General features: G+C 42.5%; 1 protein-coding gene across 3 annotated transcripts in view; it reads right to left on the bottom strand.

Moving 5' to 3' along the window:
• SLC8A1 (solute carrier family 8 member A1) overlaps positions 1 to 9,528 on the bottom strand; it is a 346,526-nt gene extending 336,998 nt beyond the window's left edge. For 2 of the 3 annotated variants that reach the window (XM_081253599.1, XM_081253597.1), the window contains exon 1: positions 9,049 to 9,129. In XM_081253599.1, coding sequence (XP_081109725.1) covers positions 9,049 to 9,117 — 69 coding nt within the window. In that variant the 5' untranslated portion in view covers positions 9,118 to 9,129. Of the gene's footprint in view, positions 1 to 9,048; positions 9,130 to 9,444 lie in introns of those variants that run through there. The other variant, XM_081253598.1, reaches the window with a different exon arrangement.
• Positions 9,529 to 27,703: the final 18,175 nt, after the last annotated feature.

Here is a 27,703-nt window from a genome sequence, read left to right as displayed (position 1 = left end):
AATCGTTTAAATACTGGCTTATGGCTTATGGTTTTAATGTTGGTAACTATGCCACAACTATTATGTTATTGTCTTTTTGTGATAGATGAGGATTAGATAGGAGCTTTTGAAAAAGAGAAAAAATTTAGTGGAGAAAGAAATACTCATCATTTAATCATTTCATTAACAAGTGAAAATAGTAACCTGCTTATTAAGTCCTTGCTTAAGCAAGGACTGTTTTCACCAGGATCAGTGACTAATGAGAGAACATGCATTCCTTCTTTCATTCAGCAAACACTGAATGTCTATTATGCATCTGGCAAGGTATGGGGGACTAGAACCATGAACTAAACAAGACACAATCTCTCTCTTCCCTGAATTTATTATCTAGATGGGAAGACAGATGATAGATGTTAATTAATTAATTAATTTATTAATTTTTGCGGTACGTGGGCCTCTCACTGTTGTGGCCCCTCCCGTTGCGGAGCACAGGCTCCAGACGTGCAGGCTCAGCGGCCACGGCTCACGGGCCCAGCCGCTCCGCGGCACGCGGGATCCTCCCGGACCGGGGCACGAACCCCCGTCCCCTGCATCGGCAGGCAGACTCTCAACCACCGCGCCACCAGGGAAGCCCCGATAGATGTTAATTTAAATTGTTACAGAAAGAAGCATTTATTAATTGATAAATGCTATGAAGGAAAAACACAAGAGTCAGTAATGGAGGACCTGACCTACCAGGGTATTAGGGAAGACTCTGCTGATGAAATAACATGAGTCAAAACTTTTTAAAAGACACTCAGCAGGAAGCCAGGCTAAAGGTTGCTGGAGTGCAAGGCCTTAGGTTAACACTTATGCAATTACCCTTCTCTGTAATGGGATTACTCACAGACCTACCTTCTTAGATATGCTGGGTGTTGAGATCATGTTTAGAAAATACTAAAAACAGCTTCTGTCATTTACATGAGAGTTTTCCCCTCTGAAGTCATAGTCATACAGTTGAAATTAATTGCATTCTACCATGTTGCTGGGGGCAATATGGTAGATGGAAGGGTCGTTGGTCTAGGAGCCAAAAGAAATGAGTGCGGGTCGTGGCTTTCACTGGCCAGTCATGGGGCCTTGGACAAGTCATTTTCCCTTTCTCAGCCTGATCTGTAAAATTGAGGAATTTGGCTAACAACCCAAAGCTATGATATTCTAATCCCTCACTTTGGCATTCAAGGTCATCATCCATAATATGTTGCCTGTCTACCTCCCCAGGCTGACTGTTTCTGGTAGACAACTGAGCTACTAAATAAAAATTACCCAAATATGCACCCTGTTTTTCTTTCTCATGCTTTTCTACCCATCCTCCATGACCCACCTCGAATGTCCAATTCCCCTTCATTAAAATGCTTTTAGTGCTAGGAAGGCCCCTAAAAGTCATCTAACGTTGCCCCTTCCCCCTTTTCCTCCACATGAAAACTCAGGCTATCATAACTTAAAAGACTTTTTCAAAGCCATGCATCTCAGAAGTGACAGAGCCAGGCTCTAAGACAACGTGTCTGAGTTTCTAGGCCAGATCTCTTCCCACGACACCAACCCCTATGGCTGGGTTTCCTGCAGCCCCCTAAGATGGCCTGTGTGTATCTCTTACAATCTGTGTCTCAAGGGAGGCTCAAGAGGGAGGGGATATGGGGACATGTGTATGCATATGACTGATTCACTTTGCTGTGCAACAGAAACTAACGTGGTATCGTGAAGCAATTATACTCCAATAAAGATCTATTAAAAAAAAAAGAGTTGGCAAACTATGGCCAACAGGTCATATTTCGCCCACCACCTGTTTTTATAATGCCTATTTAATTTTTTTTTACATTTTGAAATGATTGAAAAAAATTTAAAAAACCAATATTTCATGACATGAAAATTATATGATGTTCAAATTTCAGTGTAAGTAAACAGTGTTTTACAGAACACAGCATGTTCACGCATTTAAGTATCGTCAATGGCTTTCATGCTACAACAGCAGTGTTGAGTAGCTGTGACAGGCTCTGTGGTCTACAAAGCCAAAAATATTTACTATGCGGCCTTTAAAAAACAGCTTGTGACCTTTGGTGTAGTCATTATGTATGCCCTTATTTTCGAGCTCTCCATGGCGACCTTCACAATTAGCATGTCCACATAAAGGTGCACAGGTAGAAACAGTGCTCTCTCACTGGTCATCCCTCAAGTAGTAAGGACCAATCCTCACTGAGCACTCATGTGCCAGAAGCAGTTCCAAATGTTTTACAAGTATTAATGTATCATTCCTCACAAAAACCCCATAAGGCTCTTTACTACTATCACTCCCATTTAATAGATGAAGAAAATGAGGCACAGAAAAGTTAAGGATCTTGCACAATGTTAAATATGCCATTTGTTGAATTCAAACAAATATTAAAACTAACATGATATGCCTGCTGACCTCAGAGAACTTTGGTCTGAGTACCATAGGGAACTTCATTGCATTTGTCAATATCCTCGAAATAGAAGCAAAGTCATAGTTTTCTTTCCACCCGAGGAAATCATTGCTAGACATCCACGGATTCCTGAGGCCAGAAAACACAGGCACATTTCTAGAGGGCTTCTATATTATCCAAGAAAAAAGGGAGATGCAACTTTGGTGAAATGAATTCAGAGTCATAGATCTAGATTCAATTATGTCCCATTTCACTCTTATTGAGTCATTTAATTTCTTATGGCCTCCATTTGCTTATTTGTTAATAAAAAAACTAGATGATCTCTGATGTGTCTTCCAGTGCTAGCTATGGGTCTAAAAAGCACGAGCACTGATAAGGAGAAGTTCTGAAAAAGGGTCAGGGGCAGCTGCATGGCCAGGAGAAGAAAGTGAGAAGTTAAGGGGAGCGGGGGAAGAGTCACCAACTGTGGCCAACATCAACTCACAAATTTCAGCTCCAGGGGGCTCACATCCCCCAACATTTGAAAGGCAGATGGTTTTGGAAGTGACGACCTACAACTTCTGAGGGACATGTGACAGATGACTGAGCCCCTCCCCAAGCTCTATCCTTTTGCCCCTGGCTGATCCCACTCACTTTGGGGGCACTACCATGGTGCAGAGAGGAAGTGGAGGTTGGCGTGTAGAGTAAGCAGACCCATTCTCTAAACCTGCTGCAACTGGGTGCTATATATTGAACAGAGCAGAGCCAAAGGGGGCCCTGGGTCCTGTGCTTTAGGGGGAAGTGGAAGTGAGGAACTGGAGAAGCTCAAGGGAGAAAGCATCAGAGCCATTCGGTGCTCAAGAAAGAAAGAAAAACCACCTGTGATGGCCCAGAAAACATAACCGTCAAATTTAAGGTCTGTTCCTTGCTTCACCACTCAGACTGATACAGCTTCTCTCCTCCAAGGCATGCTGGAAATTCATCAATTTCGGGTTCCCGTGTAACATACATGTGAGCAATGATTTATGCTAGCATCTGTTTCAGCTCCACAGTTCCCATGGCATGGTCCTAACCGGGACATGCAGCTAGCTTGAAGTCTGGAAATGGCCCTAACCTTGCTCTGGGGTGGTCCTTGTCATAAATTAGCCGGGGCTGGTTTACATGTTTTAAAAATAGTGAGGCTTTATTTATTTGCAAAGTCCTTCCACTCTTTGGGAACCAACTAAAATGCTTCCTCCTCCTCCATGAAGCCTTTTCCAATGTTCTCTTCTTCCTCTCAACTCTAAAGCACTGGGCTCATTAGATAGCTGCAGCCATCTACCTCACTCAGCCCAGTGTTTAGGCGTTCTAGACCGTACATCCCTAAGAACAGGGAACACAGCGCAAAGAGCATGTTTTGCGTATGGCTTTGAAACAGCCTCAAAAACGGGTACCGTCACCTATTCACTCTTGGACAAGTTATTTAACTGAGCCATAGTCGTCATCTTTAAGTCAAGATCAGGATGCTTTCTTGCAACGGTGTTAAGTGAGAAAACATGTACAAAGTGCTTAGACTGATGTCTGGAACATAATGGGTATTCAACAAACATCACATAACTCCTCTTCAGCATCTGCATTCTCTGAAAAGCCCAGCGCAGTGCCTTGCATACACTGAGTGCTCAATAAATATCACAGTTGGGTTGAAGAAAATTGCTGAATCACTCTCTTGTCTGTTTGACTTCATTTCACATTAGATTCAACCAGGAAATTATTAAATTATTCTGACTTCACATGCAATGACATCTACAGAGTGACAACTTTTTCTGTCTTTTCTAAAAAATTAAGATGGGGCTTCCCTGGTGGCACAGTGGTTGAGAATCTGCCTGTCAATGCAGGGGACACGGGTTCGTGCCCCGGTCCGGGAAGATCCCACATGCCGCGGAGCAACTGGGCCCATGAGCCACAACTACTGAGCCTGCGCGTCTGGAGGCTGTGCTCCACAACGGGAGAGGCCGCGACAGTGAGAGGCCCACATACCGCGATGAATAGTGGCCCCCGCTCGCCGCAACTAGAGAAAGCCCTCGCACAGAAACAAAGACCCAACACAGCCAAAAATAAATAAATAACTAAAAAATTTAAAGTGACATGTCATTTAAAAATAAATAAATAAATAAATAAAATAAAAAATTAAGATGGACTCTAATATTCACATTTATGTTTCTATGTCTATTACATATGCAAAAAAAAATTTGTCTGAACGAGTATCACACTAGTGTTCGAGGTTACTGGTATGAATATTCCAAAATGATACAGTAGAAGCCATTCAAGACTTAAAGCATATGATTTCACACTACGGGACATATTTCACCCATTTCTCAGAAGAGTAAATTTTCAAGAAAGCTCAAATTTTTGTTACCTTTGCTGACCCAGAAGTAAAATTTCAGGGTGACAGTTTATCTTTGCCTCTGTCTGGCTACTCTCTACCTCTCCCCCCCACCCCACTTCAGCAGCCCGGTTCCCGGGGTACTTCCCCATCAGAATGGCCCTCTGGGGGCACTAACTGGACAGCAACCCATTTCAAACTTCTTTCACTTCCTCTGCATCATCCTGTGTTCCAGCCCTCAGGACTTTTCTGCCAGCTGATCTGCTAAACCAATCCAAGTTAGTAAATGAACAGATGCGGATGGTTTGTGAGAATGAATGGCATCTCTTTCCTAGGTAATCTCATCGCATTCTATTAGGGATCTACTAGATAGAATTACTTTATTCAAATGAATGTCTCTAATAGTGAGAATGTCTGATCCTACGTTGGCCGAAGGATAAACGCTTTGAATCCAGGGATGTTTTGTGCTTCTCAAATCACTTTCCAGACAGCTGCCCATACCATCCTTGCCCCTGATCACAAACACACTTCCATCACGTCAGCTGCTTTCCATCACTTCAGGACTTTTCTCCTTCCCTACATTCTCCTCCTCCTCCTGAAACTGGCTAGAAAGTTTCAGGTAGAGAGAAAATGGGATTCTCGTGAACCTTGGTCTATCCTGTTACTTACTATACACTCTTGGCTGCACCAATCAAAGGACAATCACAAGTGTAGACATAAAACACTTAGGGTTCAAAACATAGTTGACAACAAAGAGAGCCTACAACAAACACTTGAGGCCTCAAGGGCTGCGAGCAACTGTCTTCCAAGTTGAATAAACGCACTAGGAAAAGATGCCTAGTCTCCTCATCTGTATTCTCAACTGCTTGTGAGGAAATCATGCCAGGAAGAGTAGTCTACCCTAGGAGTCTCCAGTTCAGAAAGTGAGCTGCTTGATTTACAAACCCTATTGAGAACCTAATCACTGATTAGTTGTTTTCAAAATATGTGTGTATAATATATCTTTTGTGAAGCGTGTGTGTGTGGCGTGTATGTGTGTGCGCGCGCGCGTACGCATGTGCCCTTTGGCCTGCATGGGCCTGTGTGTGTGTGCGTGCGTGCGTGTGAGAGGCTGAGGAGGGAGAGAGGGAGGCAGGAAGAGAGAGAAAGAGAGAGAGGACAGATGCAGACACATTCACGCACAGGTATCTTTTGGAAGAGAAAAAAAAGAGAACTGAAAATAATCCCACTGCACTTAATGAGGCCCCACTGGACTAGCCCTCAGTCTAAATCAGAGTCTCAGAGGCAAGACTCTGAAAGCTCACTTTCCCAGAACCCAGTCCATCTCAGTGGGTCAGGCAGCACCTGACATTTACTTCCACTGAATCTCAAGGACATCTCCAGGGGATAGACCTCCCTTTGTTCAGAGAGAAAACTGGAAGCAGCGAGTTCAGCAACCTACTGCCTTCATTAGCACCAATTAACACTGAAAATTAGAACCTAAGGGATAGGCAGCTGAGGGAATGGATTCTGAAATCTAGGGAAAGTCAGGGAGAACATCTGCCACAAGAGGGAGCAGAAGAATTGGATCAGATGGGAGACCGTTTGGCAGAGGTTATGACGAGAGGTCTGACCATGAGGTATGGATGATATTGGAAGACGTTTTGACGAGACATTTATCCCTTAGAGGAAAAAAAAAAAAAAAAAAAAGAGGATGGAAGGATCTGGAGATGGAGATCTCAGCACCCTGATTCCTAAGTTGTTAGCAAATGTAAAGCAACAATTGAATTTTTAGAGAAAAGCAACATACATACATACAGCAAAAATATCAAGCATGCAAGATATGTGCTCTACCATCCTCTTTTAATTGTGTAGTTCTTCTTCCAGATTTAATTTCTATTTCAATTTAGATCTGGTTTATTTCCATGCTGATTTTGCAGACTGCTTGCTTCTTACCTACATGCTTTTCTTGCTCTACCTGAAGTCATCACGGAGAGAGGGCCTGTTACTGAATTGCAACATGAAAATCAGCTGGTGCAGTCCTAAAATGCACTTACTTTGAGAAAAACCCATCCATGAGCTAAATGCATGCTTTGTACTTGCTTTAAAGGGGGAATGCAACTTCCTTGGATCTACAGAGCTTTTCTCACCATTTATTTTGTCAAAGAAACAGATTAAGTACTTACAGGGAAGGAACTATGCGTTTACTTTGCAAGATAAATAAAAGTCTATTTTTGTCTGATAAAAAACATGTTAAATATAGCTTGCTAACAAAATGCTGAAGCTCTCCTGGAATATTTTATTTTCAACACATAGTAAGTTTGAAAGAGCAATTAATGTAATTCCTGCAGATAGTCCTGTAGGTGTTACTGACTATACTTCACCTTCTTTTTGCAATTTCACCTTCCTTTTGTAATTTCATTTGGAGTTAAAGCACTGCTAGGGCTATGCATTTTTCTTCCCTTTCATGGTCAACAAAAGGGTTATCTAGTACCTTAATCCAAAATGATACTGTAGAAACCATTAAATAGTAATGATAAAGTAAATAGAAAGATAGTAGGTAGACAGGTACACAGGTACACAGATAGATCGATATAAAGCACAGCCTTCATATTCTTTTAATTTGTTACACTCCTCTTCCAGGCCTGCTAAGCTTTTAAGACAGAGTAAAGGAAGTCTGATTGCCATGGACACTTACATTCTTTGCTGTCTTTGCACAGCTCAGTAGTGAACAACAGTTTACCTCTGTCCAGTTTTTTTTTCCCCTAGGAATTAATCATGCCATATTTAATAAAAGCCAGTTTAGGGGGGGGAAATTAAGGCTCCTTTTTTAGTAGGTGGAAGAAATCATAGCTAAAGAGCCCTCAGATCCAAATGGAATCCTTCAAGCAGGCAGAGTCCCTAAAATGAAAACCATTTAAGAAAACACATACTGCTTCTGATGAAATAAGTGGATCTTTCCCCACCTTCTCACTCTCAAGGCCCCAAAGATGGAGCGAGCTAGCTCTCTCTTCCTTCCTCCTTTTTTTCACGTGAGACTAACCTCACAATTAAGCAAGTTTAGCAAACCCACAGAGGTAAATTCAAGCAACACAGGATTTGAAAGAGGAGCCTCAAAGCAATCATTCCTATTCCGGCTTTGTTTTCTTTTCTGAAATGAATGAAACATCTAAATACATTTTCCTCCCTCTTTTCCTGACTTGCTGCACAAGTAGCTCTGAGAAAGAGAAAACGTGTGAGTGAGTGAGAGAGAGAGAGTGTGTGTGTGTGTGTGTGTGTATGTTGGGGAGTGTGGGTGGGAGGTATGCTTTCAGAATCCCCTCCTGGTTGCTCCCCATTTCCCTTAGGAAATCTTCACACAGATGCTAAACTGTGGATGTTCAGTTGCTCCTGTTTGGAGAGACCCAAGCTGTGCCTTTAACCAGATCTGATCAGACTCTCCACCTACTCTACTAGCTCCTCCATGATAGGGATGCCTGTACTGTCTTTACATCCGTCATTTTTAAAAAAGATTCTTCCACTTCACCTCCTACTGATATCCTTTTTTTTTCTTTCTTTTTTTAGTCTTTACACCTCCAGCAGGACAAAGTTTGTATTGTTATATTCACAACCACTAGTGGCTGACTAGCAGTAGACAGCGCCAGCAAGGGAGCCAGGCAAAGAGGGGTTAAACAAATACCTAGTGCAAAGCAGGACTTTCTTTCCAGCGACTGCGGACACCACGCACATTGCTTTCTTCACAAAATTCTTTGTTAAATTTGATCACTCTGCTCCCAACCCAACCATTGCCACTTTGTCTGGAGAGGGAAATACGAATTGCCAGCCCAAGCCATTCATCAGTCAACACAATTCATAAGGGAAGGGGGATTTGAAAAACCACGGAGGCACACATACTATATTTTTAAAAGCATCGCCTGGGTGGATTTGGTTTCTGTAGCCTACCGTCCACCCGTAAGACCTCCCTCTTCTTCATTAAGGAGGATCCAAGAAGGATATCCTCACGTCTCAGAACACAGACCATTTCCCCAAGAGCCAGCGAAGCTGCAGAGGCAGACAATGCAGCGGCAAAGTTCCCTTCGAATGTCCTGGGGAAAGATGCCTCGGCGCGCAGGATCCCCAACGCACACTCGGGCTGCGTGCCCAGAGACTGGGACCCTGCAGCCCACTCCCCCGCCGCTTCTCTCCCTTGCCTGTCCCCCCGCCCCGGCCACACCTCCCTCCTCTCCGCAGTCGATGCTGAAGGAGCACCCAGGGCTGGCCGGAAAAGAGGAGACTCGCGAGTGTGGCCTTGGGGAAGACCCCAGGGATTACCGGGAGGAGGGGTGACCGCGGAGCAGAGCCCAGTAGATGGGGACGCCTGGATCCCCAGCAGCGCTGCATTCCGGGTGGACTTCGCTCTTCGCGCCCTGAATCCTTAAGCCCAGCGCGGTGCAGGGTGCAGCATCTCTCCTCAGCAGCCCTTTCTTGCTCCGGCAGCCGGCACTGGCAGGCGGGCACCCTCAACGCCCAGACGCACCAGCCAGAGCAATTTCACTCCCCGAGAAGCGCGGACACCCCCACAAAATGGGTGGGGACACACACACATACACACGCAATTTAGGAGCTGGTCCTTTTCCAAAGCGGAGGGAAGTGTAGCCTTCTGAACAAATGGAAAACAGTTGGCGGTATCTGACCAAATCCTTTCTGCTGCCCTTCCGAAGATCCTACCTGGTTTGGGGGAGTGCGGCTGGATCCTTCCCCCGTTCCTCCACGCTAGTAGGAAAGACGGCGCACTCCCTCCTTTTAAATAGCTCCCGAACTGGGAAAGGTCGCTCCCATCTTCGGGGGGAAGCACAAAGCGGGCGGCGGCGGGCAAGCTCCCGTGCAGCGCCGGCGCGAGCAGGAGCGTCGGCGGCGGCAGGCAGCCGGTGCGCGCGGGCGGGAGGCAGCGCGGAGGCCGGGAGGCTGGGAGGGCCGGGGCCCGGGCGGCGCGCGCGCTCCGCTCCCCTCCCTCCCTTCCTCCCGCGCACACTCGCCCGCCAGCCCGCCGCCCGCAGCCTCGCACTCGCTCTCACGCGCGCTCCGCCCCGCCGCCGCCGGCGCCCCGGCCCCCCGCGCGCCCCCACCCCGGCGGCCTTGGCCACCGCGGGCGAGTGGAGCCGGCGCGTTTCTGGAGCTCCGGACGGGCGGGGAGCAATTCCAGCCTCCCAGCCTCGGCCGCGGAGAAGGGTTTTCGACGTCCTCCCGGCTCTCGGCCCCGCAGTGCGTCCCGGCCGCACGCTAGCGCTTTCCCCGGCGCCCAAGCCCATGGAGTACACGCGCAGACCGACGCTGCAACTTTTCTTTGCCACCTTCCTCCCCTCACCCACAGACAGAACCGCCACACCGGCTCGCCCACCCGTTTCTCACCTCTGAGATTGTTCAGCCAGATATATCTTTCTTCCTCCACTTTCAATCCCCCCGCTAAAGGAAGCTTTCTTTTAGCAGAGGGATCCGGGGATGTATCAATGATTTTCTCTGAAATCCTCACTCCGTGTTTTTCCTACTTATCAGACCTGCACAGCAATACGCTGGCTAGGAGCTGCTGACACAAGCAGATAAGGATTGCGGGGGGGTGGGGGTGGGGGATTGTTAATTCCCCAGCCAAGAACTCCAAAAGATTCTCCCTTTTGGTATTTCCCTCAAAGATTGCAGCTCACTTGGGAATAAAGACCAAGAGGCTGCTTAATGTGAAAGCCCTGCAGCTTTTAAAACTACAGAGAAGAGTAAAAGCTGAGCATTAAGGTTAAGTTGGGAAAGATCTAATGCAGCAATCGACGAACCATTCATTGCCCTTTCCAAGAGAAGCATTATCATTGCCAATACATCACTTCGCCATAATTAATAAAGGAGCATTGCACCAGGCCCTTGCTCTCCTGACAGCTCATTCATCCTTACAAATCCTTAATGACTTGGCAGGATGAAAGGCTAGACCTGCTGTGGAGTTCACAGTCCTGACTGCACATCAGACACACCTGGGAAGCTAGTTAAAAATGCGGATTGTAGCGTCCTATCTTGAGACTCTGACGTAGCTCTCAAGGTGGACTCCAAGTTTGTATTTTTAAAGTACGAGTTGATGTTCGCCCCTGGTGTGGTTTGCTAAAGTGTGGGGCATCAGGGGCAGCTACGTGGAGGGTGAGAGTGGGAGGGAGACCAAAGTACTAGACAGAAAGTTGTTTCTTAATAGAGTTTTCCCCCGTACTTACAGCGCAGCTCTGGGCAGCCAGGCCACAGGAAAAGAGAGATTCGGACTCCAGGAATCCCACTGTTTGACTATAAGGCAAAGAGCAGGGGGGTGGGAAAAGTAGCCCTCCTCTGCCTCTTTCCCAGTGGCTCTCAACCTCCGACTGCACCTCAGAATCTTCTGGGGAGCATTTAAAAAATCCCAGCGCTTAGGCCACACCCCAGACAGAGTAGCTTGGAATCTCTGGGGGTGGGACCTGGGCATCAGTAATTATTTTTAAGTTTCCCTGGTTGGTGCCTATGTGTAACCAAAGCTGAGAACCATGTTCTTGGCCAATGCTCCTCAAACATGAATGCATATATGAATCACCTGGAGATTGCAGTTTCTTATGCAGTAGATGTGAAACAGGCCTGTTATCTGCCTTTCTAGCAAACTCACAAGTGATGGTGATGCTTTCTGAATGAGAACTGCTCTTTAATGAGCAGGGGCTTGGTACATCATCTCAGTGGTTGTGGACACTCAGCTTGACGGAGGAAACTCTTCTTGTCTTGTATATTCCCAGGAATCATTCTTCCCTAAGAATATTTTCCTTTCCTCTGCAATGAATTAAACTTTCTTGGAAGCCACTCTCCACGCAAACTTTTTGTTAGACTGCACTGACTAATGGGTGTGAACAGAATGACATGAGGGGAGATGCAGGTCACCACCTCTCTGTTAGCGTATGTCCTCAGCCAAAAATTACGTAGGGTCCTGACTTCAAGAGAGTGTGAGAGGCAGACATTTGGCTCACACTCAAGGAAAGGGGCTTGGAGAGACAAGTGGCTGCTTTGTAAATGACACTGAGAAAAGCATATAACTAAAGACTCCACCCATAGGAAATAGGACAAAGCTAACTGAAGGGATTGAATGGAAGAGCTAAATGAAAATGTGAGTGGACTACATCTCATTGGAACGGATTTTGTAGAAAGGGTGAGGCCTGTTATTGCTATTATGGACCACTCAGTGAAAGCACAGATTTTCTTGAAAGTGTAAGCATGCTTGTGACATGGAGTGATAAAAGCCCTGTTCTTAAATGTCTATATTCCAGTGGTGCCCAAAATCCATCTTGTCGGCAGCTGAGAAGGCATTAAGATGACATCTTGGTTCTCTTTATTCCTCTTTTTTTTTTTCCAATTTAGACTGATATATAGGTTAATTTGGATATTTGAGGACAACAAACTACATGAAGTAGTTTTCTCTATTACCTAGAATAATTAAAAGGTAGCCTAGTACCTAGTGATTTGGCACCATTTTTGATTTGGCTCAATTTCTGACCCCCTAATTTTTTTTTCCTTTCATTTCTCATTAAAGGCATTTTTATAAGGGTTCCAGGGCCCCGAGGGAAATCAAACCCTTTGCTCCCTCCTAAATGTCATACATGACTGGATTCTTATTACAAGAATTATCAAAGGCTACATCACCGGCACAAAGCTCTAGGTAAGGAAACAGGTTGCTACAGGCTCTGACTTTGGGAAGAAAAAATATTGTATGTAGGAAGGTGGTGATTTACATTCCAATGGCAACACTATTTCCTCATTTATTCTTGCATATTGATTGCCATTCTTTCCTTTGGACTTAAGAATCAGTTATGGGCCTCCACTGTTATCTAGACAAAGCAGTTGGCATGACCATTTTGCAGACTCCACAGGGATGTCACTAAGAGTTGATATATTCTAAAGGTGCTTCAGATTTTCATGAACTATTTTCCTGGAAACCTTCAGGGGATCCTTTTAGCAAACTCATTTTCAAACCAAATGAAAATATTGTGAATTAGGCCAGTCTACAGAAAAATTAGACATGTGATCGGGGGTACCCCAAATCTTCCTTTTTTTTTTTGAATCTATTTTACCTTATCTTTAATTCCCTATCCATCCTTAGATTAAACAATCACCTGTATTTTCTTTCAGCTTATTTATCTATTTATTTATTACTTTTGAATCTTTAATCCATTTAGAATTTGGTATGTGTTTTTGTTTTTTTTTTAATTTACTTATTTATATTTATTTATTTATTTATTTTTGGCTGTGTTGGGTCTTCGTTTCTGTGCGAGGGCTTTCTCTAGTTGTGGCGAGTGGGGGCCACCCTTCATCGTGGTGCGCGGGCCTCTCACCGTCACGGCCCCTCCCGCTGCGGAGCACAGGCTCCAGACACGCAGGCTCAGCAGTTGTGGCTCACGGGCCCAGTTGCTGCGCGGCATGTAGGATCCTCCCAGCCCAGGGCTCGAACCCGTGTCCCCTGCATTGGCAGGCAGACTCCCAACCACTGCGCCACCAGGGAAGACCCCTACTTTTAATACTTAATATTGTATTAAAACAGTCAACACTTTTTCATCATGGGGAAAACAAGTACTTCGTTGTAATTCCTTTCACTTTTACAGTACTTTGAATTACTTAGGTCAGAGGTACCATCGTTGTTTGTTTTGTTTTTTCATTTCTTGGAGCTCCTTCAGTGTGTTAATATAGCTCTAGTTTATTCCCACCTCATTTCCTACTCTGCCCGTCTTCACCACTCACCTACCTTTTCCTTCATGGGTTCAGTCTGATACTGATTTCTACATAAGAAGAAAGCATTATAGCATCTGCAGCCTGGCCAGCAAGAGAGTGGAGCTTAGCATTAGCTATTTTCCCATACCCAGGAACCTCAGGGGAACCGCTGGGCCAGGTTTTGACTGCTGCTTATTGGATCCTGGGTTTGCTTCAAGCGTGACTGTGGGAATTCTTGGTGACTTCTAAGTGCTACCTTTCCTCCTCCCTGGGGTCTTGCTCCTGAAATTAAATTTTTGCTTCTCTGTTTTGTTTTGACCAGTTGAACCCCATGTAGGGAGTGGCCCTGCTCTTGGGTGGAATCAGCCTTCCCGGTGGACTCAAAGTTATAACCCATCCTTCCTCAGTGCTCTGTCACTGTAAAGTCACCCACTTCCTCTGAATTTGTCACAGTCTTTGGACACCAGAGGTCTTCACTTCTGCATTTGAGGAACTTACAGTCAACAGTTGGGCTTGTGCAAAATCCTGACACTTTCATTTTCCGTTTCTGCCCCTTAGAACATTGAGGACATTAGTTTGTACCCCAAAACCTTATCAGTGGTGAAGTTACCAGTCAGTAACTCAATGGCAGAATCATTATCTAGATCAACTAGTGGGTCAGAAAAGAACAGAGACTGGCTAAGAATTAAGGCTTTGGAGTCATACTATCTGGGTTTGAATCTCACCTCTGGCTGTATGACCTTGGGAAGTTTTTTAACCTTTGTGTGTCACAATACCTTTGTCTGGAAAACCTAGATCACAAATCGCCTTCAAGAAATTATGAAAAGTATAAAATGTATATAATGTGCTTGACGTAGTTCCTGATCATAGTAATTACTCAATGTTGTTATTATTGGTAAATTTCCATAAAAATGATACCCACAAAGTAAAAAATACTCTATGTAATTGGGTTCAACATAATCAGGCCATGTCATTACTAATAATGATTATGCTAAGGTTTTTGTTATGCAGAATTCTATACAATGAGTAATCCAGGAAAGTGGATGCCCCTACAGTACGAGAGTACTTTCCCTCTCTGTAATGAAAGAAGCTGCTTGTGCACTTTCTGATTTTGTAAGTACAGAGTGTGCTTATGTGATCAATAAAGGGGGTACCGCATTCTTGCTGGATCACAGTATTTCTTTTCCTATATGTTCCTCTTTTCCTATGATCCCCTCTCTATTATAATCTGAGGGTTTAATTTCCAATAGAGCCATTTTAAACAAATTCCACTCCGAGGAAGATTTTGTTTGTCACATTAGTTTTCTTAACAGGGGACCTTATCTAGAGGACAGAAACTTTTTTACTAAGTTTGCACAAACTCAACATTGATTCAAGGACTCCCTCAATAGTGATTCAAGACGAAGTCCCTGGGGTCCTCTGTACCAGGAAGTTGTTCCCTACAATCCAGTGCTGAAGCAACGTCCCTGAGAGATTGTACTTTAGGTTTTTCAGTAAATCTCTTTTCTTTTGCATTGTCTATGATATATAGCTCTCTCACTACATCTTCAGTTGCTGGTCACTGATTAGAATCTTCTGAGAACTGCCAGTGTTTTAGTGGTGACCACAGTACCTGGACAGTCGCCCTTGAAAATGGTCATAACCAAGATACGTAAGGGGAAAATGGACTGAATTTATGGATGTCTTAATCCATGGTTTTAATGCTGCTGATTCTGCTACCACTGGAAGTGTCTGGAAGTAATGAAGCTATATGCTCTTGTTTCTTTAAAAATTCAGAATCTTACATAGCGTGACCTAAAGAGTCTGTAGCAATTACGAGTAAGAAAAGTTCAGAAACTACATACTATTTTCCCTTTCTTTTAAAATGTTATCCTGTCCCACAAAAGTCTTAGCCATCTTTGGATTTGTTTAAGAATTTCTGAGTGTAGACCCAAAATAATGTTAGTTGTGTAGATATTAAAATTATTTATTAAAATTGTTTGACATCTACAACCGAAATTTTAGATAAGAAATCCTTATGAGCTAAGGAGGGAATTATGATTACCTTCATTTTACAAGTTGAGAAAGTACAAAGAGATTTGCCCAATACTAGCTGTACATACATATCAGTTGTGTTGTTTCAAAATAATACTGAAGCCCAGGTCCACTCTTGGAGATTTTGTTCCCACTGGTCTGAAGTGGAGTATGGGTACTGGCATTTTTTTAAGTTCCCTGGTTGGTTCTAGGTTCAGCCAGAGCCGAGAACCATGGGCCTAGGATCAAAGGGCTAATTAGTGGTAAAGACAAGTGAAAAAAGTCCCCTTACATCTGCCATAATGCTGTTTCTATTCTGCTGCTGCATTGAACATTGGTATTTAACAGAATATAAAAATGGAGATGCCTCTTGGAAATTTAAGAAAACTTAGAAATGTTTAAGGATGGCTCTATTGGAAATTAAGTCTCTAAGAGACACAGGTGGGTATTGTAATTGACCTGACAAAGATAGATGAGCCGATTGGAACAGATGATCAAGAAAGCCAAGTCCAAGACTGCAAGGCCTCTGTCTCTCTTTTTGAACTGTCAGACCCCAGCATCTAGAGCAGTTTTTGGTTCATAGTAGATGAATTAATAAAACACATACTGTCCCCTATAGGGGGACTGGCCTATGTGGACAAAAGATGGGTTTGGGTTATAGGGTAAACACTTTGGCCCCTGTCCAGTGCAAATTGCAACTTAATAGCTATCATCTCCTCCTAGCTGCAGTGCAGGCTGTAGTTAGCAACTGACATGGTCACCATATCCACACCCACAGTCCTGCCTGGCCACCTGCTCTGTGATGACAGATTGTCTGTGACATTGCAGGAGACCAGACTACAAGAGATGGCAATCTGACCAAGCCTCAGGCTTGCGCCTGTAAGCTGACCCCTTGCCAGTTATCTCAGCAATTAATTACTTATAAGCTCTTGTTTGACCCAGTTTGTAAGCATGTCAGAGAAACTCTTATTTCCTGTTATCTCTAGGCATGTATTATGTAGATATTGACTTATATTTTCTTTTTCAAAAATCAGGGAATCAGTGAAGTTGCTGAGAGGTTCAAAATCAGTCATTAAGCAACTCTAATTAAAAGCAAAAAGCTGGGGAGAGCAGTGACAAAACACAGTTGAAAAGAGTCATTAATTCATATTTTTTGTCCATTCCTTCATGGATTCCTTCAGAAAATATGTATGAGGATCTACTCTGGGCCAGGCACTGTCCCAGATACTTGATACAATAGTGAAAACGTCAGTAAAAGTTCCCACCCTCCTAGGACTTACATTCCATTAGAAAAGCAGGCTGTAAGCAAAATAAACAGATCAACACATAGAGTTATCAGATGGAGACATTGCCCTGAAAGAAATGAAGCAGGGAAAGCAAGATAGAGACCCAGGGGGTGGGTGGGGGTGGGGTGGGGGGTGGGAAGCACTAGTTTAGGTGGTCAGTTTTGCAGAGATCTGAGTTAAGATTGCTCATTAACAATACAATTCCTTTTTTGAGAGTCCCAGACTGATGAAATGATAGAGCACAGTGCTTTGTTTGATCATTTGTTCCTGCCCTGAGTTGAGGTTCCTTTAGGAATTCCCACCTCAGAGCCCCCAGACTTTGTCAGGGCTAGCGGCAGAGACCTAGTCACACAGCTTGCACCTCTGCAGTCAAGAGCATGTATATGTGATATAGACCCAAGAGTTGTTCCAAAAGGCAAGACTGCTCCCAGAAGCTGCACATACAATGGTTGCATTCCTTCCAAGGCAGAGTTGCTACAAGAATTCTGAGCTCCCCTTTGGTTTAATTTAAAGAATAGCATATAATGACTGCATCTGGATGGCAAACATTACACAACTGAGTTCTCATGGGTAAACCTCTTGCCACAAAATTAACAGATCTGGTGAGGAGGGAGGGAAGTCACTTATGTGTAACTTTCCGGACGCACAGGCTCAGTGGCCATGGCTCACGTGCCTAGCCGCTCCGCGGCATATGGGATCTTCCCGGACCAGGGCACAAACCCATGTCCCCTGCATCGGCAGGCAGACTCTCAACCACTGTGCCACCAGGGAAGCCCACTTATGTGTAGCTTAATGATGGTTATGGTGCTTCTATCCATGAGTTTGCACATCTCCTTTTTTCCTTCTTCCTACATTCTTATCTGACATTACACAGTACACATAGCATGCACACACACACCACTCATACCCACACTCTTACACAAACACACACTGACATCCATGAATCTTAACTGTGGCCAAATATCTAATCATTGGAAAAAATCACCATTTGCGAATAACACACAGAAATAGTAGCCAACCTTTCATTTTTTCTACTTTTATTTAGCATGAATGGTCTTTTATCTGCCAGATCTTATATACTTGGTTTCAAGTCTACTTAAAAACTCACACACTAAAGCAGATTATGACCCATGCATTGCTCTCTTTTGAGATGAACAATGATAGATGTGAAGCCTAAACATGATACTTGAAATAGGCATTTTTTGTCTTCCTGTTTCTTTTGTCAAAAAAAAAATTTCTAAATGTGCATATTGCTCAAGGAAAGGCAGATTTTAGACAGAAAATTATTAATCACAGCAAATGCCTACGTAACTCATACTAAATGATCAGTAAGTATGTGTTGGGCTTCCCTGGTGGTGCAGTGGTTGAGAGTCCGCCTGCCGATGCAGGGGACACAGATTTGTGCCCCGGTCCGGGAAGATCCCACATGCCGCGGAGTGGCTGGGCCCGTGAGCCATGGCCGCTGAGCCTGTGCGTCCGGAGCCTGTGCTCCGCAACGGGAGAGGCCACAAAAGTGAGAGGCCCACGTACCGCCAAAAAAAAAAAAAAAGCATGTGTTGAATAAATGATGCAAATTCGTGGAACATACCTTATTATAGGACAGTCATTTAAAGAAAATTTCATAGAAGATTTACTGGCTGAATTTTTAAATAATTCAGGCAAAATTTAGCAAGTGACTACTCCATTCACCACCATGAACCAAGTCCTGTGGTGACTAAAAATGTCTTAGACACCACCCATGACCTCTAGGAATTTACTAGCTAGAATTCGACTCTGGAGATTTTTGAGCACGTGAGCCCTATAGCTAGACACACGCTTTATGAAGAGGCATCTTGAGTGCATGACATGTAAGAGTGGGCGTGGTCAGGAATAAAGAGACCAGCAAAGAGTTGGTCACAGTCACCCCACAGAAGGCCAGGTGAGAGGACTCTAAACAACGACTGGAGAAGAAAGGGAAGAAAACAGTAATTTTTGCTTTGGCTCAATTCTTGGCAGAGTCTTTTTTTTTTTATGTATGATCTCAATTTTGTTTCACTGATGTCTTAAATATTAATACACTGAGCACAGGAAAAAAAGCTCAGAAAAGCATATATCAAAATGTTAACAATAATTATCACTAGGCACTGGGCTTCCAGGAGAATTTTATTTTCTTTGTGTGTCTGTGTGCTTCCCAAATTTTCAACAATTACTTTTGTAATTGAAAGCAAAAGTATGCCAACTGGACAAATGAAAAAGGAGAGAAAAGGACACTCACGTCGGTTGCTGATCCTAACGTGAGAATGCCCACAAGTCTATTTCCAAATGACATAGTAAATATAATCCTCCTTGAGAATCAAATTATAAAAGGCAGGCTAGCATTTGGGAAAATAAAGACCAACTCAGAAGACAGAGCAGCGGCGTGTTCCCTGAAGAATTAGAATAGAGCAGATCCTCATTTCAGACGATTCCCAAGTCCAGAGTGGGTTCACCACATCAGTGTGTGCCCAGCAGAAAGGAAAAGACCGGGGAAGCCTCACACACCACTCAAGAGGGCCCATCAGAAAGGACAGGCTCAGAAAGGAAAGACTCTCTTTTTTTTCGGCACTCGGGCCCCTCACTGTTGTGGCCTCTCCCATTGCGGAGCACAGGCTCTGGACGCGCAGGCCCAGCGGCCATGGCTCACGGGCCCAGCCGCTGTGCGGCACGTGGGATCTTCCCAGACCGGGGCACGAACCCGTGTCCCCTGCATCGGCAGGCGGACTCTCAACCACTGCACCACCAGGGAAGCCCCAGGAAAGACCCTTGAATCAAGCAGCGCTCTTCCTGGCACTCAGGGCTCCCCACCCCCATATCTCTCTTAAGCTAAATTCTCACCCACCCAGCCCAGTATTTAAAAAAAAAAATACACTGGGTTTTCATTTTCAGAGGACTCATTATGGATGGTTTCCATTGGAACACATCTGACTTCTATAAGGTTGTGAGTCTTCTGGGAAGAAACACTCCTTAAAGAGTAGCCTGCTCAAATGGGTAGGGGGAACATTTCATCACTGAGAAGCTGTACAGGGATGAGAAAGAGCACAGGACTCTTAGTTGGTTTTAGAATTGTGTTTAAGTTCTCTACAGACTATGCACCCCTTTATTCTTTGCACCTTAAATTGACTCTTCCCACTGCCTAGTCCCCTGGACTAGGCTGCCTTTTAAAATAGGTTGTAGAAAGCTGAGAATATCTGATCGTCTTTCTAAGACACATAGAGCTGAACTGTAACCAGGGAGCAAGTGAAAAGATTCTCTCTCCTACATGTACCCCACCCTCCTCTCCACGAAAAAATCTCCAGACATTTAAATCCGCGGTGTGGGAAAGCCAAAGGGAGCCTTTTGATGAAGTAGGGACTTTATAAAGAGCCTCTTGCTTCCCCTAACTACAGCTGCTTTTAATATTATTTTAGAAATATACAGAATCAGTGAAGGGAATTGGAATGGAATCGTTACATTTAATCAATTTTTTGTCTTTTGATTTTATATATATATTCTAAAGAACATTGTTTCGCTCAAAGCGTCTTATTTGTTGGCTAACAAATATCAATAGAAAGATAAAATCATTGGTTTGATTTTTTGTATGTATTTCTGATATCTCTTGTGACACACCCTTGATCTGACACAAACTAGAAAATTGTATCTATGTCATTCTGAGAAATCTAGTGTTAATTTAACACTAACACTACTTATTGTAAGATTTATTTTTTAAGTGGAAAGGCTTTTTTATCTTTTATCTTTTTTATCTTTATCTCCTTGTTTTAAGGTGAAATGTTTTTATTTTGTTAAAAAAATTTAAAACATTTAATTAATTAAAATTAAATAATTGTAAATAAATTTATTTAAATAAATCAAATAAAATGTTATTTATATGTAAATCGTAATGTTAGAAAAATACCTAATGAATTTCCTGACAAGTTTGGAAACTTCTTTCCTTCTTCTGTGAGAGGCAGTGTCTTATGATCAGAGCAGATATGAACTTGAATTTTATGGAAGTGGGCTTGAGTTTTTGTACTTACCTGCTAGCTATACAATCATAGATAAAATTTGTTTATTCATTCACTCACTTATTTGAGTATTTTAAAGTTCCTATTAAGCGGGGTACTGAATTAGACATAAAGGGGTCATCAGGGCACACATGAACAAATGGGACTTTCATCTTGGGGGGAAAAAAGAGATATTTACAAAATTACACAATTTTCTAACAGAGGGAACTGACCTTTTTTTTTTTAGGAGAGTCTGTTCAGCTCTAAAATATGGCCAGGAGCTGGCTAGGAGCAGAGGAGGGTAAATTCAGTTTAGTCCTGGACAGAAGAAGCTTCAGGTGCAAAGGCCCTGTGGTGAGAAGGAGCAGTCTAGGTACTCTAAGTAGGTCAGAGGGTGTAAAACCCAGAAAGTGAGGAAGAGAGGGGTGTTAGCAGGGGCTAGAGGGTAGGCAGGGCAATGCAGTGCTATAGGGTTTGGTATTTGGTCTCACTCTTAAGATCAAGATAACTCATCTGTGCATTCTGAGGACTTGCCTTAGTTTCTTACAGGACATTTAGCCTTGCAATTACTAACTTCTCTTCACTTTCCGACTCTCCTTGCTCACACATGGTTTACCAGAATTCCTTCCACGTTTGGTATTAAGGGAGAGACTTAATTTGTTAAGTCATGTATTCCTGACATGATTTTATTTATCACCATTGTGCCTTATCAGGGTTCTCCTACATGATTATCAGTAATCACTACAATGTCCAAAATTCTCTACCAGTTGGCTGTTCAGATTATTCAGTGGAATCCTGATCTTTTTATGCCCACATATCTTCCAGATATGTTCTTCTAAATTACTCTTATGTAGTTATGGATAAGAAGAAATATCGATAGCCAAAGTGAATAAATATGCACTGGCTCAATTCTGGAAGGAGACAATGCATTTCATAACTTTGAAACACTCCTATATTTTCACCTGTTTGCTTGCAGTGAACATTTCTACATTGTGGTATACAGACAAACTGGTGATTATGCCCAGTAAGCTACCCATTCTGTAATGAGTTGTAAGACAGTATTCAGCTAGTTTCTCCTTTTTGAGGTCAAGAGAGGAGGCTCCCAAAAGAATTGCTTTAAAAATTGTAAAAAAAGCAAGACCAGCATCTGATTTCCCAATCTTAGCCTTCAGTTTACTTCTGAAGCATGTACTCCTTGAGCGGGGGAAAGAGCACTGGGTAGAAATGGGATGGAGTGGTCTCAGAAGTGGGACTTTAGTGGGGAAAGGAGATAGGGACAGTAGAACTCCCAAGGACTCAGAACAGGAGATGGATTTTGTGTGAAGCTGTCATTGTGGGGGTAGGGGGGGAATCAACCTAAAATAATAGTCCTCCAGTCACACAGAAGTTCCTCAAAGTTTGGAGTAAAGGGTTCTACCCCAGGAGGACAGTGGCAGACTCCATCTAAAGATTCTGAGCATGTAACCAACAAGATGGCTCAGCAGTATGAAGGAGCTGCAACCCTGCCACAAGAGGTATTACCTCCACTCCTGCCTGCCAAATCACAGCAAGAGTATAAAGGAAGGAGGGCGAGGAGAAGGTAGACCATATCCCCTTCCTCTCCAAGTCTCTCAAACAGTGGTTCTCAGCTAAGGTGTTATTGCTACTTGGAGGAAATTTGGAAATTCATTGGGATGCCTTGTCACAATAATATGGACATCGCAGTGGACATTTATGGGCTGGACCAAGGATGGAACATTATCTTGCAATGTGTGAGATGGCCCCATACGATGAATATTTGTCTTTCATTCCACATACTTTTCAAATGTTCTACAGGACACTATTATCCAAGCCTAGCGCCTTACTCAGGTTTTTACATACGAACCAAGTATTCTTTGCACGTTTTAACATATGTTGATTGTTCCAGGAATGTAACTGCTGTATATTAAGAAAAGATTATACTTTGTTTCATTTGGAATTTAACAAGAGCTAGTCACCATTTTGGAAATCACTTCACTGATGCCAGTTACTTAATAATCAGCCTTTACAGCTGTTGCCCTTAGGAGAGGGGGCGTTACTTAATGGGACAGGTATCAGCTGTTCCATTGTATCTTCTAGGGTGAAAACTGAGTTCATAAATTGAACAACTTATTGATTTATTAGACAATATTGGCAGATATTAGAGTTATAGTATGCAGAACTTGAAAAAAATTATTCAGGAAATAGGTTATATTATCAATTTTATTTCAGTATGTTGGAAAAGTTGCTACAATGTATTTTTATAAAAGGGGAAAGATGGGACTGAAGGAATTGATAACCTCTCCAAGTTTGTTACTCTCTAAGACTTACAAATGCAGCCTGCTGTGCCAAGGGCAAGAGTTGGGAGAGAAATTTAAATCAATTATGATTATCAGATTGAAATTTAAAAATAAAAGAGAATGAGTCAATTACAAGAGGCTCTTCAATAACTAAAACTGAAAATTTGCTGGACTGATATGCCCTTCAGGAAGCCACTGTAGGGAAGAGCTTCCCCAGAGCCCCACTGGAGGCTCTCCTTGGAAAATGACTCAAGGGTCTTTTCTGCAGCTATTATATCCAATTGGATGGTCATCTACCTGCCACATAATTGAAGAGGGGAAAGAATATGTAGTTCCAGTTCTGCTACTAACTAGTTGCTGGTAAACTCACTACCACTGTAACCGAGCAGGACCCTATGAGGCCTTCCCAGAATAGACACCCGCCTCCATGTCCTCCCCCTGCCTTTTGTCTGTAAGAAAACCTTAGTCAAAGAATAAGTTTAATCAGAGAAGTGAGAAAATACAGGAAGAAAGGAAAACAGTCAAGTAAGACAAAAGAAAAATACTTTAACCATTAAAGTCAAGGACCTCTAGTTCTTCCTCAAGGGCTCTAGATGCTACTCTGAGCCACATCCTTTAAGCTGTTTTGCAGATACTGAAACCCTCACCAGGTAGAAGAAGTTAACTGGATGCTGCCCACGAGCATGGACACCCCGGACCGGTTGGAACCAGAAGGTTGATGATGCTGACTCCCACTGACCTCACCACCAGCCAATCAGAAAAATGTCCACGAGCTGATCACGCTCTGCTCCTTGAACACTATAAAGCTCCTCACTACCCCCTCCAGGGTGGGAGACACAGTTCTGAGGGCATTTGCCTGCTGCAGCCCCCTTTGCCTGGCAATGCAATACAGTATTCTTTTCTATTTCACCCAAAACTCTGTCTCTGCGTTTCTATTGGCACCTATGAACAGAGGCCAAGTTTCGTCAATACCACGCTGAGCCTTCCTTCCCTTGCAAATGGAGGACGCTAAGAACTTTTCCGTTCTTTCAATATTACTGTGAGAATAATTTTGTACAATAAGTATAAAAGGTTCTGTAATAAAAAGAAATATGATTCTGTACCTTCTTGCATTCCATGGGACTGAGACCCATGCGGAGCATGTAGGACTATCTAATAGTTCATGAGAGTGGCTGCATGTATCCTCCTCACCCTCCCCGCCCCACCCCAAGGAGCACAGATGGTGAAAGTTTTGACTTGGTCTCCATATCTCCAATGGTTTATGCTTAATTTCTCCATTCACATGTATTATGTACCTGAAAAAAAAAACTATTTATGATTACTTAACATTATTAACTTATTTCTAAATGGCCCAAGAGAGCATTAAATATAATAGTGTCTAGGTATTGAGATTAATCATAGATTTTATAAGAAATGGTGGCCGAAAAACAAAATATGCAGAGAAAGAAAGAAGCAGGCTAAGTGTTTTAAAAGGTGAATTAATTTGAGAGTGAAATCCCACCTGGTGCACACCAGGAGGGAAGCTAATTAAATCCTCTGAAAGGAGAGTGGATCCCCACGGCTGGCTGGAGGCTGAGCTGATTAGAACACAATGTTTATCCTGTCCCTTAAGGTATCTATCTGACCCTCAGGAGGGTCAATTTCAATTTTTCAGCTTTTTCAATTGTTCATCTTCAATTTTCACCTGTTCAAAGACTCCACTGTTAACCCCAAGCTGCCCATCTTGAAAACGTCTCCTTCTGTATAAGCTGAGATTGTGGTGGGGATTGATGGAAACTCAGTCTCAGTGCTAAAGGAACAACTCAGTATGAAAGGGTTTGCCCTATAGAGCATCACCCTATAGATCACACGGTAGCACCACCCTCCTAAACAAGGGGGTGATGGTGCTATTAAGTACTATTACGTATGGCCGGAGGGAGGACAAATGTCTAAATTGTTTCATTCACTTTTCTAAAATATCTTTCTCCTCTTAATTAAAAACATTGCTGGCTGCTGTCTTTGTCTCTATTTTCTCCTATAGAATGATGATTCGCTACCGTTTTGCTCTTTTTTTTTTTTTTTTTTTTTTTGCGGTATGTGGGCCTCTCACTGTTGTGGCCTCTCCCGTTGCGGAGCACAGGCTCCGGACGCACAGGCCCAGCGGCCATGGCTCACGGGCCCAGCCGCTCCGCGGCATGTGGGATCTTCCCAGACCGGGGCACGAACCCGTGTCCCCTGCATCGGCAGGCGGACTCTCAACCACTGCGCCACCAGGGAAGCCCCGTTTTGCTCTTTTGAGGCAATTTCTGCCTTAACTAAAAAAAGAGACGTATAATATCTCTTTGCATTTGACATTCACATAAGTAACTTCTGTCCTTGTTATTCCCTTCAGGATGCTGTCCACTTTAATTAAATCCTGATTAATTTTCATTTTTTTCTCCAGAGAAAACAACAGTGGTTTTCTGTGGATTCACTAGTATCTATGTTCACTGTCGTTATCTGTTACACTAAATGATATTGAATTTTTATGGCTCTTACCTTTGTAATCTTCACAAAGTAATTTTTGATAACAAAATTTGAATACTTTTTCATATGTGACTTATGATTGTGCAAAAATTAATTACTCTTAAGTATGGGTATAACTATAAGCAAATTGCTTCAGCTTCCTCGATCTCAGGGTGATTATCTGTAAAATGGGGATGTGGAACAGATTTCTGTCTCTTCCCCCAATGAAAACATTGAGATTCCATGATATAAAGTCTCAGTACTTACTCATGGTTTCAAAGTCCACTTCCCATTATTTGATCTACATTGTGTCTAAGGGAGGTGATATGTAATTATTAACTTTTCCCTCCATGATTGGGAATTCTCTTAATTGTGTTCAAAATATAGTCATTCATTTTCCTTGGAAAGATAACTTTGAGATAACACTAACTTTAGTGGCACTTTTTAAAAAATAAGTGGGTTTTTTTTTTTACTATTTACTATTATTGCTTTTTATAGAAATAGGCTTTAATTAATTTAATTAATTTAATTAAAGCTCCATACTTTATAGAAACTTAAAAAATTTCCATTTATGTTTAAATCTAAACAGTTTTTCTAGAAGGCAATCTGGCAAACTTTTTATTTTTATTGTGCATCCCCTTAAATCTACTTTGAGTAACTTATCCTAAGAAAATAATTGAAGAGTATGTAAAAATATAAATGCACAGAAATTCAACACAGCACTGTTTATAGTAGGAAAAACTTATTGCAAACAATCTAAATGTCTAACAATAGGCTGTCTAACACATGATGATCACCATGACAGCCATTAAAAATGGAATTACAGCTCTATGTTGACATAAACAGAATGATCTGTATATCAATACAGAATATAGATCTTTATTGACATGAGCACATATTGTGTTAAAAACACGTTACAAATCATTATGTATAGTTGGATGTTTTATTTGTAAAAAGAATAATTTTATATGAATAGATACAGGTATGTTGACATATACATAGAGAAATTCTGAAAGACTATCCTTTCACATGTTACTTATATTTATTGATTTCTGGTAGCATTTGAGTAATTGAGCAATTTTCTCTCTCTGCTTTACTTACTTTCATTAATACATGAATTAGTTTCACAATTAACTATGAATAAAAGTATTTATTCATATCAACAATAAACACTTCTTTAATTGAAAAAACCCAATAAATCATTTATCAATTTGTAAATAAAGAAGATTCCTGGTCATTGTCATTTATGTCTAACAGGTACCACCGTTTCTTCTACACTTAAATCTCATAGTGCAGATTATAAACAGATAAGTGGTTTTTATGTACTATGATTTCTACTAAGCCAACTTTTGAAATTTTATGTCTAGATTTGATGCTTCTTATCACCTGTGAAATTGCTGATTTTCTACTGAACCAGGTTGAAGGCAGCTTGACACTGAAGGTTCAGTTGCTCAAACAGAAACCTTTCCACTGCTAATGTTCTGTGGTACATGGGGCCTCTGTATGTACATGCTATTTCATCTTTAGAACCACTCTCTGGTACAAGTATTGATAACCTTATTTTATAGATGAGAGAGAAAATCCCATTTTCACACAGCTACTAAAATCCTAAACTGGGACTTGGACCCAGGAATTTTTACTCAAGTCCATTTTTTGCCTGCCTGACCACTGCATTCCCACGTCAGTCTCATTCATTTCTTTCCTACCTTGAAGGCCTTATCCAACAAGTCTTAACCACACAGAGAATATCTTACTTAATTCTCTGCCACCGCATTTCTGGGACAGATTACCTTATTCATCGATGTCTAAACTCTCATGGCACCAGCACAATTTCAGCTCCTGTGAAATAAGGACAGACTACTTCCCCGATCACCCTATGTACTGAGATGGTAATAAATTGTGAGCTAAGCACACTGAATTGCTATTTCTGCCTAAAAATAATGTTTCTCCATCAGTTATACAGAGGAAGCACACCCTTCATTAAAATTAAAAGTTACTGACCTCAGACATCTCTCTGGAAATACCCTATTCATATACCCCAAGGCAATAAAGTTGACAGGAAATCCGGAATGATTGCAGCAATTGCAATGAGTTAAAACAGGTTTTTTAAAAAAATTATAAATAGAGACAATATCAGATAACTGTGGCAAGATAGGGCAAGATT

This window comes from Mesoplodon bidens (genome assembly GCF_964165515.1).
Source record: "Mesoplodon bidens genome assembly, chromosome: 14".
Classification (NCBI taxonomy): Eukaryota; Metazoa; Chordata; class Mammalia; order Artiodactyla; family Ziphiidae; genus Mesoplodon; species Mesoplodon bidens.
This window is presented reverse-complemented; position numbering and strand designations above follow the sequence as displayed.